Below are 16,752 nucleotides of genomic sequence, written 5' to 3' on the forward strand. Positions count from 1 at the left end.
TTGGTCAGCCAATCACTCAGACAAACAAGTTTGTTTACATTTGCAGGAGATAATGCTACCCGCCTCTTGTTTACAATGTTACCTGAAACAAGTGTTCTGATGGCACTGTTGTAGCCAGCATCGCAAGATATTTACGAGACAGATGTGCTAAAGATTCATATGTCCCTTCATGCTTCAACCACCATTCCAGTGGACATACATCCATGTTGATGACAGGTTCTGCTCGATAACCATACACAGCAGTGCGGACTGCCAAATGGTCATTTTCATTATCTGAGTTATATGCCACCAGCAGAAGGTTGATTTTCTTTTTTGGCTGTTCGGGTTCTGTAGTTTCCACATCGGAGTGTTGCTCTTTTAAGACTTCTGAAAGCATGCTCCACACCTCGTCCCTCTCAGATTTTGGACAGCACTTCAGCTTCTTAAACGTTGGGTTGAGTGCTGTAGCTATCTTTAGAAATCTCACACTGGTACCTTCTTTGCGTTTTGTCAAATCTGCAGTGAAAGTGTCCTTAAAATGAACAACATGTGCTGGGTCATTATCCGAGACTGCTATAACATGAAATATATGGCAGAATGCAGGTAAAACAGCAGGGGACATACAGTCCCCCCCGCAAGGAGTTCAGTAACAAATTTAATTAAAACATTATTCTTTTAACAAGCGTCATCAGCATGGAAGCATGTCCTCTGGAATGGCGGCTGAAGCATGAAGGGGCACATGAATGTTTGCATATCTGGAACATAAATACCTTGCAATGCTGGCTACAAAAGTGCCATGAAAATGCCTGTTCTCGCTTTCTAATGACATTGTAAATAAGAAGAGGGCAGCATTATCTCCTGTAAATGCAAACACATTTTTTTGTCTTAGCGATTGGCTGAACAGGAAGTAGGACTGAGTGGACTTGTGGTCTCTGAAGTTTTACTTTGTTTTGTTTTTGAGTGCAGTTATGTAACAAACAAAGAAATCTACATTGGAAAATTGCACTTTCACAACAAAGAGAGAGTACTATATTACTTGTATGAGGTGAATTGAAAAATACTATTTTTTTTTTATCATTTTTACAGTGCAAATATTTGTAATAAAAATAATATACAATTTGATTTCAATTACAACACAGAATACAATATATATGAAAATGTAGAAAAACATCCAAAATATTTAATAAATTTAATTTGGTATTCTGTTGTTTAATAGTGTGATTAAATCTGCGATTAATCATGATTAATTTTTTTAATCGCAATTAATTTTTTTAGTTAATCGTGTGAGTTAACTGTGATTAATTGACAGCCCTAATATATGGTTTTTTTTTTATTAATTGTCTTCTGGGTCTTGAACTATTAGGACTCATGTTTGCTTTTCTCTGCAACTATGAGGGCTATAAACTTTTTTTAAAATGAAAGGTGAGATTCTTATGTAATCAAATTATTCCAGGACCTGGCGCTTTAAGAAAAAGGCAGAATAACATGAAATGGCAATAAAATATGAAATCATTAGCATTGACAATGGTTTAATTCTCTCACACAAACTTGGTGGTCTCCCCTCTGCTCAGCAACAAATTAATCACAGAGACAGAGCTACAGGAGAGTGAAGTCTCCTACACTGAAGTCTCGTATTAAAAAGGATATGTCTGCACTTTGAGCTGGGGAGGGTGATACCCAGCTTGAGGAGGCATACCCATGCTAGCTCTCATTGAGCTAGTGCACTAAAAATAGCGTAGCCACAGTGGTGTGAGCAATAGGATAGGCTAGCCATGCCTCATACATGCCCTTCCAAGATTCTAGATATATGTGGTATACTATGACTATGCTGTAGGTGTGGCTATGCTCTATTTTTAGCATGCTAGCTCAATGAGAACTAGTATATGTCTCCTTGAGCTGGGCATCACACCCCCAGCTCCAAGTGTAGACATACCCTAAGACTGCATCAGTCTTACAAAATGTGCTACACAATATTTACTGGCTTACTAAAGTATTAGTAAAAATAATTAATAATTATTTTGCTATAGCCCCAACTTTAGAGGTTTGCTGCTCACTATAATCACACCAGGGCTGTCCTGAGGATTTTGAAAAAGCCTTGTGATATATTTTTGGAATACATCTTAACCTTAATGAACCCTTCACAACTCTGCCCCTCGCTACTAATCTGTTCTTGTATTTTATCATGTTTACACCCCTTTTACTCCATCAATACCACCAGCCCTGACTCCTTGTTTGTCCGTTTATCCCACAACCATCTTTGTACTTTCCTCCACAACACTCCTCACATGTGGGCATGACAACATTGGAAACTTCAAAGGGCTGTCGCAGGAGAGCTGTCGCAGGAGAGCTCCTGCAGCAGTGCTTTGAAGTGTGAGTGTGGTCATGCGCGAGCGCTGGGAGAGAGCTCTCCCAGTGCTCCTGGTAATCCACCTCCACGAGGGGATTAGCTCAGAGCGCTGGGAGCACGGCTCCCAGTGATCGGAGCCTGTTTACACTAGCGCTTTAAATCACTCTGACTTGCTGCATTCAGGGGGGTGATTTTATAGAGCGCTATAAAATGTAAGTGCCAAGCCCACATAGAACACACCCTTTAAAATAGGTTGTAAAGTCTCTTTCCTGTGCTCCTTCATATCCCTCCTCACAATGTGTGGCAAATTACCGGTGCTACCATAATACAAATAAAAAATAATTTATGTGAAATGTGTGTTGCGATTGTGAGGTATTGTTCCCACCTAACCATCTCTAGTAAGAGAACTGAAACCCAGCTGCGTGTGTTGGAGATTTTGCATTGTTGCTAACAGTTAGAAAAGTTTAGCAAGGGGCAAATGTCCATATAAACTGGGGGCCTGTCCTTAGGGCCCTGATTCAGCAAAGCACTTACATACGTACTTAAATCTTGTTGATTTTCAGTTAGACTTGAGCACATTCTTCAAGTTAAAGATGTGCTTAAGCGATATGCGGAATTGGAGCCAAGGTTGGAAGGAGTGGATGTATGGCAGGGGCGGTGTGGGCGCATACACACGTGCATGCATTCTGTTGAGTGTTAGGACTTTTAAAATATTAACTACTTAACTGTCACAACCACTCTGTTAGAGAGATGAGTAGAATCCCCATTTTGCAGATGTGAAAACTGAGGCAGAGCAGTTAAAGTCAACATGTTCAAATTTGGGTGTATAAAGTAAAACACCTGAATTTGCATCTCTGGATTTAAGTGCCTTTCTTTAGGCATTCAAATTTGATTATTTTGACCAATATGACTTCACAAAGGCGACAGTGGTAGTTGGGTCAAGATAGGATTACTTCCTTCCTCTGTCCCTTATTTAGTGTGCAATTAGAAATTTCATATCTGGTCTGTGAATGTAATGTCAAGAGCAGATGTAGGTAGTTTTTTTTTTTTAATTAAACGTCCCAGGTATGAGCCAAGCCTCTTCAGAAACTTGCTGCCCTGTGCCATCTCTCTTATTAGCCATAGTACATTATGCTGTGAATTTGTTAGATCTCTTAAACTAAATAGGGATGGCCCTGATTACTACGTGGATGGGAACCTTAGAGCGAAATCAGAGGAACTGCTATGAGTGGTACAGTAGCGGATGCTTTTCTCTTTGAGTCAGTACTAACTCTGATGTCCCAGCATGGTGCTGGTGGGATGCTGTGCTGCAGAAGGAGATGTGGATCACTCAGTGAGGGGTGGTCTCACTTCAGAGTGAGTATTTAGCTCAGTGCCCCCAGAACATTTGAAAATACTTCACAAATTAACTGTCAAAAAGGAAATATTTTGTATTAATTATTAATTGTGGTTTGTTTCATATAGTAATGAAGGATCAGCAGAGATGTGCTCAGTTAGTGATCACTGCAACTAGGAAAATGGTCACACTTTCAGATGATACCGACTGAACTGTTTCCTGCATTTATCACATTAATGATGTCAAAAGAGTCCAGACTTGGCTCAGCTCGAACACTAATGAGATCTTACATCCACCAGAGCAAAGCCCAGAATTAATTCTAATAGGATTTTTAAAATATAAGAATCCACTAAATTAAATCCTAGCCAAAACACCAACGGGCCCTCCAAGCTACAGGAACACAACAGCTCTAATCCAACATTAATTGGATATCACATGTATAAGTTGAAACAACAGACTAACATATGTTTCAAAGTAAACCAGTTTACATACAATCAGTTGTAAGATAATGAGAAAAGACCCAGTTTCTCAGTGTCTGGGGGAGGGTGAAAGTTTCAGGTAGGTGGGACAGCACCCCGGAAAGGTCAAGATAGAAGAGTGGGTTATGGGGGATTGAAGGTGGTCAAGAGCTCAGAGAAATACATTTGAGATTGAAGAAGCAAACTGAATAGTTAAAATTGAAGTCAGAGGAGAAGTAGAGATGGAAGTGAGGTCAGAGAAGTAGGGTAGAACAAATCCATGTCCATGGAGCATTCTGAAACTAGGTGAATGAGTGATTTGGATTGAGAGATAGATAGGAAGGCAATGGAGACAATGAAGGATAAAGGTGTTGTGTTTCCACCTTCTGAGGCAAGAATATAGTCTGGCTGCAACATTCTAGACCTCCTAGAAGCTTTATGTATGATTTCAATGCCTTTTGAAGTTCTTTTATAGAAGCATATGATATAGTTGGTAGGCTGCAACAGTGTCATTGTGTTAGATGAATAAATATTGTTACTAATTCAAAAATACATGTATTTACTCCATATACCATAAATGGCATCTTTGCTTCCTCCCAGAGTGCCCTAAATCTGTCTTCTCCAGGATCCTAAGATGTAGCATGTTTCAGGGAGATTTTTTCAAACTTACCACCGTGACTCTCTCCATCACTGTTGAGATATTGGTAATAGTCATGGGGCTGACGGTAGAGGTCTGACTCATAGGATACCACGTCTTCTGAGGGCTGCAGAGAGAAGAGGAAAGATTAGGCCTGAGAGTTTGGACAAAGCTCTTTCACAATTATTTAGATCAGTTAGGCACATGAGGGGAAGGGGGATGCCAAGACACTATCTGTCAAGGACGGGATGGGCAGAGGAGGGTCTTCAAAAGTTCTTATTTTACTAGCAGGGAATGAGGAAAAAAAAGAAACCAACAAGTGGCCTGCAAAAAAGGAAGTTCACCTCCTGGGAGCCAATGGGAAATGAGTTTGCTACTATCTATACAGTAGACAAGGAGATCCCAAGGAGATAGTCCTTTGGCTAGCAGTTGGAAAGAAAAATAATTCAAGGACTTGTGTAATGCTGTAGGAAAGGTGTGCTCTTGGAAATCAAGCACAGGTGCATGCCTCCTCCTTAGTACTGGCTGATACCCACTCTCCTCCCTCCTCCCCATCACCAGCGCAGGCAGACCCCTGCCTTAAATGCTGGCTCTGGGTGCTTGTGGGTGGTCTGTGTGAATGGTGCTGAGGTTTGTGACTGCTAGTAGGTGGATACAAGTGGGTGGTCATGCTGGGACTACAAGATTGAAACACTTCATTTCTGATCACTTGTCCAGGACTAGTGTTCAGAAAAGTTCACGGATGCGGTAAGCATTTGTATTGTTCTCCCTGAAGTCTTGCAGTCCCCTGGAAAATCCCAAACACTGGACACTACATGTATATCATGTAATGTTTTAAGGTATTTTTAAATAAATTTGGTGGTGTTTGATATTAGTTATGCATAACTCAGTGTTTCACCAGACTAAAAAAAAAGTTAATTTTTCTCTCTTTGGTGGTTCCCATTCCCAGCACTATCTAGTAGATCCCTGGGGTCTAGACTGCTGCTGACATCACAAGCAGTTCCCATTTCCAATCTCAAGAAAAACAACATAGCAGTAGTATTCAGTGGACTTTGTTAAACTTTTGTCCAAATAACTTTGTCATATTACTTTCTTTCTGCAGAAACAGGAAATTCTTACAATGTCAAGTACAATGAATAGCCTCTCAGACTTTGCTGCGAGAGGAAATTACAGTTTGGAGAGAAATATAAACATTTCTATATTTTTTTCTTATCCTGAGATGTTTTGCTTAATTAACATTCAAGAGCCACGCAAATATTGAAAATAATTTAATAAATTAGATGACACTCATTTTTAAAACATCATTCCAATTAATATCTTGCCTCTACATTCTGACCTCTCCCCCAGCCTGAGATATTTGGGCTACACTTCTCTTTGTGAAAATGCCACAGGGCTTTTCAGCCTTGTCCACATCCCTTCTGCTAGATTCTCTGCCTTTAACAGTGCAGACTGGCTGCTCAGTGATCCCACTTTTCTATTGCAATCCTAGTTTTTAAATCAAAATTTGGAGCTGCAGTGATCAAAATCCTTCCCCCTCTCTCTGTCCTCTCTCCCTTAGGTGACTGAAATTTTAGGGGTTTTGGTCCCCAAATGGGAAGCCCTGCCATGCTCCTTCCCTTGTTTGTTTTCTCCTCCCTCGTCATGGCAGAGGAATGCAAACAGCACAAGGAGGCCTTGTCAGGATCTACAAAGGAGGATGTCTGCCATAATTCCTTCCAGCCTGTGCTCCCCTTGCTGTGACCAGGGGAAGGAGCTTAGCATCTAGACTTGACTTGGTAGGGCTTATGCATCCCTCCCCAAACAGCCAAGTCTTTTCAGAACGGACTGTCTTCGCTGACTGTACACTCTTCAGAATTAAATTAAAAAATCTCCCCAAACTCACCTACCCTCAATCCAATTCAATCCAAGGGGAAAGTTCGAGGGTCACAGCCCAGGTTTTTAAGTAGGTAATTGAGTCACTTGGGAAAGAATCTAGTATCTTTTCTGACTCTCCTTATTGCCAAAAAGAAGCTCTGGAGTCCTTGGGCTGCCCCTCTAAGCTTCCTCCTCTTTACTTGTGTATTTGTCGATGTGTACTGTGGCTTAGAAGCTCCCTCCCACCCAAGATGACTAAGATCCAAAAGTGAAGCAACTGCTCAAAGGACTGATGACCACCACCACCTCAAAAAAAAAAAATAAAAAAAGGTAAAAGAACAGGAAAAAGTCAGAAAGTATTCCAGACCCTCATCTCCTGTCATTAGATTTAGCTCCTCGCCTGAAGAAAAGGGTACTCTTAGCTTTGGATTATGATAAAACCAAGCTAGAGAAGCAGGAGAGGTTCTCTCTTCCACCTTCCCCCCCCCCCCCCCAGATTTGTTTGAAAACATGGGGAGTACCTGGGGAAAACAAGGTGATGGCTGCCATTAAGAGTCTGTCAGAACAAGAAGATGAGCAGGTTAGCACATGGGAGAAGTATTTCCCATTGAAAACTAAAACAGAATTTGCCTTTCCTCATTGATTTACTCCTTCCAAGATGGCAGTAGGGAGGAGTGTGAAACTCACAACCAAGGGGAAAAGGTGAGATGGCAGACCACTGAAATGTTACAGGGGTCCTAGAACCCAAAGTCTTTTTTTCTCCAAGATCAATGCAGCAGTGGCACTTCTGGAAAAGGACGTGGCAATTCCTATAGAGGGCGATTTCTTCCCAAAGGATAAAGAGGATAGAAAGATAGAAGTGAACCTTGGAAGGGACTTCAAAGCTTCTTCAGTGTCCTTCAAAGCCTCACTGGCACCATGTACTTTGTTAGCACCACCTGTTAGAATGTTCTAATGAGATGCCTTAAAAAGCCACAACTGAATAAAAAACAATGCTAAAGAGACAGACAGATTGCTGCCATGGCCTTAGAGAATCCATAGAACTAACTTGTTGGCCAGTGGATAATTTATTCAAAGCAAATCTTCTATGCCTCAAAATTCTCAGGCACGACTGTTCAGGGAAAGCTTGATAAAGTGGTAGCTAACAACCAGGAAAAGCAAAAGTCAAGAAGGACAGTAGGCTCTTATACAGGACAGAAGCTGTACCTGTAGTCACTTGTACCCACAAACAGAGGTACCAGAAAAGGGACTCCTCTTATTTGACGGGTAAGACCTAGTCCCAAAACACTGAAGGGAAGCCCAGATCACAATGAGTCTAACCCTTCCTTCCAGATCAGTATGACTGCAACGGAACCTGCCTCCATCCAGAAATAGGCCTACAGGGCAGTATATACCACTTCTCAGATTTCAGATCTGTGGGTACAGGACAGAGGACAGCATGGATACTCTTTGGTCCTCCTGGTTTCTCCTCCACACCCTTTCTTCATGCCCTCTCCAACTACAAGTGATCAGAAACATCAAGTAATCCTGATTTCTCATACCTCCAACAGCTTAATGATGGTAACAATCCCTCAAGAGAAAAGGTGCTGAGTGTTGTACTCTATTTTCTTCATAGTGGGGAAAAAAACAGGAGTCTGGTCTGTATTAAAGCTCAAGAGGCTGATAATGTTCTGAACTGATGTTCTAGCTTCCACTGTCTCTACAAGTTAACTCACTGTATTTTGTTTCCATATACATGCAGCCTGGATTCAGTCATGTCAGTAAGAATTTCTGAAATCTCTCCTCTTAGAAGACATGAGCCTTAGTGCTGCTTCTTAGTCACTTGTAACCATCACTGACTCTCCCCCCACTCATAAATCATAAGAAATAATTCTTACTTTTTTTGACAGAAACTTCAACACACAAAAGAAAAAGAATTGTACATGCAAAGTGCAGTTAAAACATTAGCCTTTGTAATACAGATCATTTCAGGAAAACATCTGTGTGTTTCCTTTCACCCCAACTACCTGAGTCTGAAAGCATTCCAGTCCTCCACAGCTAGATGGATCAAGTGCTGTATCATTGAAACATATTCAGCCACACATAAACAAGTTCCAGAACGGGTCATTCAACACATTCCACAGCAGCATCCTGTACAGAAAGGGCCTCAGCCACCACAGAGGAAATCTGTAAAGCTGCCACCTGTCATCCCTAAAAAGTTTTATAAAGTATAACCAACTTCACATTCATATCTCTGAAGAAGCATCCCTTGGCAGGAAGGCCAAGCAGTGGTCCCAAAATAGATAAATACTACCAGTTTTAGATAAGGGAGAGAACTTTCTTCTTTCCTACTTGCTTCTCCTTCCCTAATATTTGTTCCTTACTACTAGTGATTCCCCAAATTTGGGAGTGAGGTGGGAACACAGAGAAAATGTGTTACCTGGTGACTTCTGTTCTGAGACTGCCCTCTTCCCCAAGGCCTCCCTCACAAGAGAACTCCAGAGTCACATGAAGTCTGTGCTGCAATCAGTATCAGAAAGGCACAGAGCAAATGTCTGATGGGAGAAGAGGTCAGTTCCAGAAAGAAAATCATCAAGTAGCAAATTTTCCATATTCCCCCATTTCAGTATAATTTTTAGCAGCCAGTAGTCTCTCAAACTCCTAGAGGTAAAAAAAAATTAACGATTTCTCCTATTTGAAAGCTAGTATTATAAATTCAGCACAATTATTAAGCCAGTCAGCATTGGTTCTAGCTGCACAGAGTTTTGAGATACAGCCAATTGAAATCCAATTCAGAAATGAAGTGGGAATAAACAGGCAAGAGAGTAATCGGAATAATATGATTTTAAAGTCTAAAAAGTTTAAAAAACCACCAGGACTAGAAAAATTTGGGTAATTAAAAATTAGACACCTCACTAAACGTGACATGATTATCACTCAGAAATCTAATTGTCTCCAGTGGGAGCTGTGGGTGCTCAGCGCCTCTAAAAATCAGGCTTCTTTTGTATAGGTTTATTTATTTATGAATTTAGATGCCTTGATTTTAGACATCCTATTTTGAAAATTTTGGCCTTAGATTCTCTGCCTTGTGGTTTATTGGCCTTCCTGGTCACTGACCCCTTGGACAAAGAAAAAATATCATATTAATTCTTGCATCCCATGCCAGTCTGCTCCTCACAAGGACCTTAAAATGGAACTTCCTATCACCAAAGTATCTAAATAGATTCTCTCAGCTGTATGGATGGGATGACTAATATGTGAAGATCGATAATAAATTGATGCCAATTTCTGTTTTCTCTCTCCTTTTCCTTGATGAACTCTGTCATAGTAAGACTGAATGTTTTATCTATCCTTCATAGAATTCATCTCAAAGATCCCTCCTTAAATCACCGTTTAGTTTCTACTTTAGGTTTCATTAAATTTATATTTTTGTCTATCATCAGGAAGAGAGATGAGCTTTCTCTGAGCCTCCTTCTCCCATTGACACCAGCATGTGCTCCTATGGTCTCTTGGCCTCCCCACTACCACACACTTTGGGCTAGCCTGCCTTCTTCTGGAACCCCCCAACCAGGCACACATTTACCAGGTAGTTTAAGCCATTACTACTTCTATGATGCACATTGATCTGAACGTTTTTTCCAGACAGGAAACAAAAGGGCAGCACATGTTACTTTCTAGAGATTTTAACTCATGTGTATTATGAGAATTCCATGCTCTTTGAGGAAGGTGACAGGAAGGTTTGCTAGGAACTGATTGTGCTTTGAAGCTGGTCTCCTTTCCTACATGCCCTGAGCTTCAGTAGGTCATCCAAGACTATCTTCCAACCTCAAGCAAGTGTTCAGCAAACACATAAATCAAATATGTCATTGACATTAAAGGGAGAATTGCCCCACCTTACCCCTTGGCTTGGCAAATCTAGATAAAATTACTGCAGCAAGAAAAGAGCTACAAAGCTATTTGGACAGTGTAAATGAGAAGTTAAGAAGAGCTGCAAGTGGTCCAACTGAATTCCAAATAATAAATTCTCTATCTAAGTTTTTGTCATATGGTTCAATCAGCTTGTACATTTACTGAATTCTGTTTGGGTTTTTGTTTTGGTTTTTTTTTCTCCTTGGTGTGTGATTCAAAAATACCCAACACAACTCCCCATGATGTGCAGCTGAGACTGGTTTTATGGACAAACTCAACCTTATTTCCTTGGAAAAATTTACAAAACTCTTTTTTAGAAAGGGGAAAATCATGTTAACCTCTTCACTCCATAGACTCAGTGGCCCACGCAGGAAATGCAGGTGTGCTAGACATGCTGTATATGGAGGGTTTCTTTCCCCTCTCTCACACACAAAATTTCACATCAAAACTGTTGGTTCTACAGGCAGCTCCTTAGAGATTCTCAGGCATCTCAGGGCACCACGAGACAGAGGTTTACAATTGTAGACCTTTCTGCCTTGGTGTGAAAGTGGTTAGATCCAGAACTGTACTAGAGAGAACATTTGTCCTAGTTTATAGGATTCTTCCCACTGTGTCTTCCACATTAATTGTTTAACCTCCAAAGAAAGAAACTGTGACTTTTAACCATATTCAGCCATCACTTTCCAAACCAAGCCTAATGGTTCTCTAGCCGAATCAGGAGGAAGGCAGTTACAGACACACCCTAAACTGAAAGGGGAGGGACAGAAGAGGGAAGTGTCACTTCACAGAAACGCTGACTCTATAAACAGCTAATGTCTGTCCCCTAAGGAGTCCCAGTGGGCCAGCCACTTACAGTGAAACTGTGTGTGCTCAAATTGCTGGTACGCAAAGCACCTAAACTCAAAACAAAATTTAAAAATTGTGGAAAATACAAAGTAATCTATTTTTGAATATTTTAATCACATAAATCAGAAAAAAATATTTGTTCTGTCAGATGCTTCAATAAGATGTGATTCTATTTCCACTACAAATAGTCTCTCCTCTGAACAGAGTGTAGCTAGAACTCCAATCTGAATGGATTAACAAAGGTTATAATAATGGGTAGATGGTGCTGGATTTTCACTCACTTCACACTCTGGAATTTGAGAGTGGAAGAGAGGCTCCTGAGAAAGAGGGTTATAGGTGAATGAGACCGTTAGAGCAGTTAGGAAACCCCTTCTCTTTATTTTTCCTCAGACTCCAGGGGAAGATTCGGTCAGTTTTTATAGTAATGCTTGTTGGAGAATTCAAAATTGTGGCATGACCTCAAAACAAGCCCAGAGTCATTTATGGAGAACAGTGGAAATCTCGATACTCATTCAATTCACTCAAATCCTTTTCAAATTATGATCCTGACAGATTCACAGACAGACTGACTGGACTGATGTAGGCAACATGGGACACTAATAATTTTGCATGTTCCTTCCACCCAGGGGGTAACTATTGGATTCCATGATCTCCATGATCTGAGAAATATTGCAATAGTGTGTGAAGGGAGAGATCCTGCTACGGTCACACTTATTTTGCTAGCAACATTGATGGCAACAACTGAAAGCAATTGAGAGATATATTTATGGAGGCTAGGTAGCGCGATGGGAGATGGCAAAGAGAAAACCTGGTAAAAATTTTGCCAAAGTGTCCTTGGGGCTGTACTGTCTCCTAACTGAGTACACATGACCTGTAAGTAAAGCATGTGCCAAATAAAATCCCCTCATTTGACTTCTCTGGAACTTATATAGAGTTAACAAGTGTACTCAGGGCCATCACCCACCCATTCTACTTCAGAGACTCCCCATTACAAAGCTGGTGTTTTTGAACTGCAGGCTGGTGAAACAACTTTCCTAATAAACCGAGGCTTAGCTACGTAGTTACGAAGATATGGATTCCATGGTCCTTGTCTGAGAAATGTTGCAATAGTGTATGAAGAGAGAGATCCTGCTGCAGTCACACACATTTTGCTATCATCATGGATGCCAGCAACTGAAAGCAATTAAAAGGAGTATCTTTTTGGAAGATGGGTAGGGCGATGGGAGATGGCAAAGAGAAAACCTGGTACAAATTTTGCCAAAGTCTCCCTGGGACTGTACTGTCTCCTAACTGAGTACACATGGCCTGTAAGTAAAGCATGTGCCCAATAAAATCCCCTCATTTGACTCCTCTGGAATTTATACAGAGTTAACAAGTGTACCCAGGGCCATCACCCACCCATTCTACTTCAGAAACTCCCCATTACAAAGCTGGTGTGTCTGAACAGCAGGCTGGTGAAACAACTTTCTTAATAAACAATAATCCCCAAGTTAATTACTTTAAAGTAAGAGTTAACAGTGTAGCAAAGCTTCAAAGGCAGAAAAATCCAATGATCACTTATAAAAAGGAAAGTTTGTGTCTCTGGAAAAAAATATAGAGATTTAGTTAAGGTTTTATCTTGAACTTTCCAGCTGACTTTTTATATTCCAAAAAAGGAAAATTTTCAACCCTATTATACACAGATGGGTGGAGTGAAGTAGGGGAGATTTAGGATTATTTCAAAGACACAAATTTCACTCATATTTAAGATAAAAATCTCAAAATCTATAGAAACTGAATCCAGAGACTAGAATCTTGTCCCTTGCAAATAGCAAGCAGCCGTGGAGTTTCCAAAATATAAAACCAGCACTTGGTTGCTTTTATCTCACAGACTGGCAGATATTTTAAATACATAAAATTATGTTTAAGTATACAGATTATAAATAATTACAACCTCAAACAAAACCCAGCTTTTATACCACAAAGCCAACTTTGGAGAAAAGTTTTACTGATGTGTTATGTCTATAAAATATAAAAATACTCAGAAACTATACAAGTTCAGAGAGCAAACATTAACTTCCCATTCATTAGAAAACTTGTCACTAGCTTTATACATTGACCTGAGCCCAACTTTCAGGCATTACAAACACAGACAAAAAGAGAGGCATTCTCAGATAGTAAATCCTAATTTGCTTTGTCTTTTGTTGCTGAACCCAATGAGCCATATTTGGAATTAACCCCATATACTCACAGGGGAAATGAGGGGAAATCCTTCCATTTTGCAAGCTTGCAACATTCAGCCAACTTCTTAGTGAATTTTCTAATTTCAGTTTTCAAACATCCAGAATAACTGACTTTAAAAATTGCATCAAAAAACCAAAAAAACACAACACAACAAAAGTGAGATCTTTGGACTCCTTGAAGTCCCCTTGTTGTGATGGATCTCAGGATAGGAGACGGGCCCTAATTAACTTTCATACTTTTCTGTAATAGGTTCTGAGGTGAGAACCTTCCCTAGACTTATCTGAAGTTCCTGATTTTATCAAATGTCTGTAGAAGGGAGATAGTCCCTGGGCTGTATCAGCTCAGTGTGACATCACATCAGCCTCAAACCCAGTTTGCATAAATCTCATTTCAAGGAGTTGTAGTGCTGAAACAGGAAGTCTGTCACCAGCCAGATCTGCCATAGGCAGGTGCTTACTATATAACCAACCGCGCAGGCCCCACCAGTAAACAAGCATACTGGTGCAGTGTTTTTTATTGACGGTGAGAGAACAGAATGCTTCATATAAGTAGAGTTTGAAGCACAGTGATGTTACAGCTCTCCGGTTTAATGCAGTGACACAGATCTGAGTTAGTGACTCTGCTTATGATGGTAATACAGTGACATGAGCCTGCATTAATGGTAGCCCTGTGTTGGAGTGATGCAGCAACATATCTCAGTGTCCATGATACCTCTTTCTGGGAGCAATGCATGCTCAAAGATATGGTCTTAAGTTGTTCAAAAGGCTGAAGAGAACTCCATAGACACTGCTTAATAACCACTTCTGATATGGAGCTAAGTGATTAATTGAAAGTGGTTAAGACCCTTCATATGTGTCCTTGAGGTCTCTGAACTTATTGGATTGTAGAAAGGGAAAGCATTTAGTGGGGAGTGGAAAAGTGTCCCTTTTTGGGTAGATCTACATTGCAAAAAAAGACTTGTGGCAGCAAGTCTCAGAGCCCAGGTCAACTCACTCATGCTACAGGGCTAAAAATAGTAGCGTAGATGTCCAGACTGAGGCTACAGCCCAGGCTCTGAAACTCAGTGAGGAGGGTGTACCTGTCCCTTTGTGTAAAGAATCTGAAGATTCAGATCCTAACATTTTCCTGAGCAGACTCTGCACCAGCCCTTCTTCCCATACATCATCCTCCCTCTCTCTGTCCTGCTGTTTTACTTAAATGTGGCTGCACTGAAAATATGTGCCCTATCATTGTGCCTGGTGCTGGCAGGAAAATGAGGAGGCATGGAGAAGGGTGTGAGGGTTGAAGCCTTGCAGCCTGTGTAGAGCTGACATTCTTTCTAGCTCTGCAAAATGCCTCCTCATCTTGCAATTAGTTGTTCTTATTTTGGAAAAATGAATTGTGGTCATTTGGATTGTTCCCCTTCATTCTATGCCCTGTGCCACAGGTTCTGCTTTTGGCAGGAGTATGCTCACCGCTCACCTGGGACTATGTGTGAAGGGGAATTTCAGCTAAAGTGCAAACTTCCTCCCTCTTACACTGGTAAAACCAAAGGCCGGTCACAAGTTCCTCTCTTTCCCAGCCCTGAAGAACCCAACAAACAAACCATATTAGCAATGGGTTGGGGCTGGGACATGATGGGAGGTTAACTCTTGATGTTCTAGATTGAATTTCTTCCATACTGACTGGTACCTAAGCATCACATTCCTGTTTTGCTGGCACCAGAAAATCTTGTTGTTTACTTTGAGGAAAACAAGCTGCTAAATAGTTCACATCAAAGACCACCTTCATCTCTGATAGGTAGCAAGCTTAGTGGGTAAAGGGAATGCAGCAGTTGGGTAGCCCTTGATGTTCATAAGAATAAAAGGAAAACTACAGAAATATAGATTAGATGTAACTACTCTAAAAGAGATACAAAATTAGCTAAAATCAAATGTAGAATCCTCATTAATGGTTCTTTGTCAAGTAGGATCCTACAGAGAGCCATTCTGGGTCCAATCCTATTTATATTTTCATTCTTGACTTGTAGATTGTAGAGGGGCGTTCACTAATCAAATTTATTGATGATGCATGTCTGTGAAGGGATCAAAAGTACTTGAAAGACTAGGGTTAAAATAAAGCACATTGGTGATCATAAATTGTAAAAATGATCAGAAATCAATAAAATAAAATTAATTAAAAACAAATGTGAAGGAACAGTGAAATACATAAATCTTGAATATGGATAACAGGTGGCCTTCTACTAATGACTACATTCAATTGTAGTCAGTATATTGGAAGATACTTTGGGGCAGTCATTTAAGACAGGAAATTACCTAATAAGGATGGATGTGTTGCACAAACTTCACTGTACTCAGAGGAATGGTGGAAAGAGGATAGGTGCCAATTATTGTACTTTGTCAATTAGAACAGAATAAGAAGTCATAAAACTTGAGCTACAGAAGGAAGAATGCTGTAACTCTAAGAACAGTCCAGCAATGGAACAAGCTACCAGGGAAGGTGGTAGAATCACCCTCAGTTGAAATGTTCAAGGCTAAGACAAAACACTCATTTAGAGTACTAAATTTTGGTTAGGGAAAATAACAAACCTGTTGTGATTCAGCCTAGATGACTATCTAATCTGTGTTTTTATACCAGATCTATCACTGTGTTATCTTTGTGTTCAAAGTCACTTGTGAGGTCCTTTCCAACGCAAATGAGTCTGTAAGTAGTTTAATAAATTCAGATACACTTTGAATTAAGAGTGTATCCATCATTGCTCAGTCCTAAAAGGATGCCTATTAAGGGATGTATGTTTGGCTCAGCCTCTATGTATCCCTGAACCTTTTATGAGATTAGAATGTATATATGTGGAACTACCGATGGGTTTCCAGGTTACAATATAATAGCACACCATTGTATAGATATAGTTTTAATCAGGCCATGAATTTTAAAATGCAAGAGGCTTATCCCACTGCCCTTCCTCCCCCCCCCCCACTCTGTCAGACACATCCATGGAAAAGACCCAAGTGCCTATAAAGAAGTTCTCAGAATTATTTTAATTTTTCTCTTTCTCACTATCTGTTCCCATCAGAGACAAACTCAGGTGGCAGAGTAACAGCCGTGTTAGTCTGTATTCGCAAAAAGAAAAGGAGTACTTGTGGCACCTTAGAGACTAACCAATTTATTTGAGCATGAGCTTTCGTGAGCTACAGCTCACTCCAAC

At 40.4% G+C, this 16,752-nt stretch overlaps 1 protein-coding gene across 1 annotated transcript in view; it reads right to left on the reverse strand.

Annotated features, from left to right (window-relative positions):
- SPI1 (Spi-1 proto-oncogene) overlaps positions 1-13,927 on the reverse strand; it is a 29,323-nt gene extending 15,396 nt beyond the window's left edge. The window contains exons 1-2 of the mRNA XM_073348311.1: positions 13,576-13,927; positions 4,791-4,884 (exon numbers count right to left, since the gene is read on the reverse strand). Coding sequence (XP_073204412.1) covers positions 4,791-4,884; positions 13,576-13,620 — 139 coding nt within the window. The 5' untranslated portion in view covers positions 13,621-13,927. The remainder of the gene's footprint in view (positions 1-4,790; positions 4,885-13,575) is intronic.
- Between the last annotated feature and the right edge of the window lie 2,825 nt (positions 13,928-16,752).

Source organism: Lepidochelys kempii, chromosome 6 (assembly GCF_965140285.1).
Source record: "Lepidochelys kempii isolate rLepKem1 chromosome 6, rLepKem1.hap1, whole genome shotgun sequence".
In the NCBI taxonomy this organism is placed as follows: Eukaryota; Metazoa; Chordata; order Testudines; family Cheloniidae; genus Lepidochelys; species Lepidochelys kempii.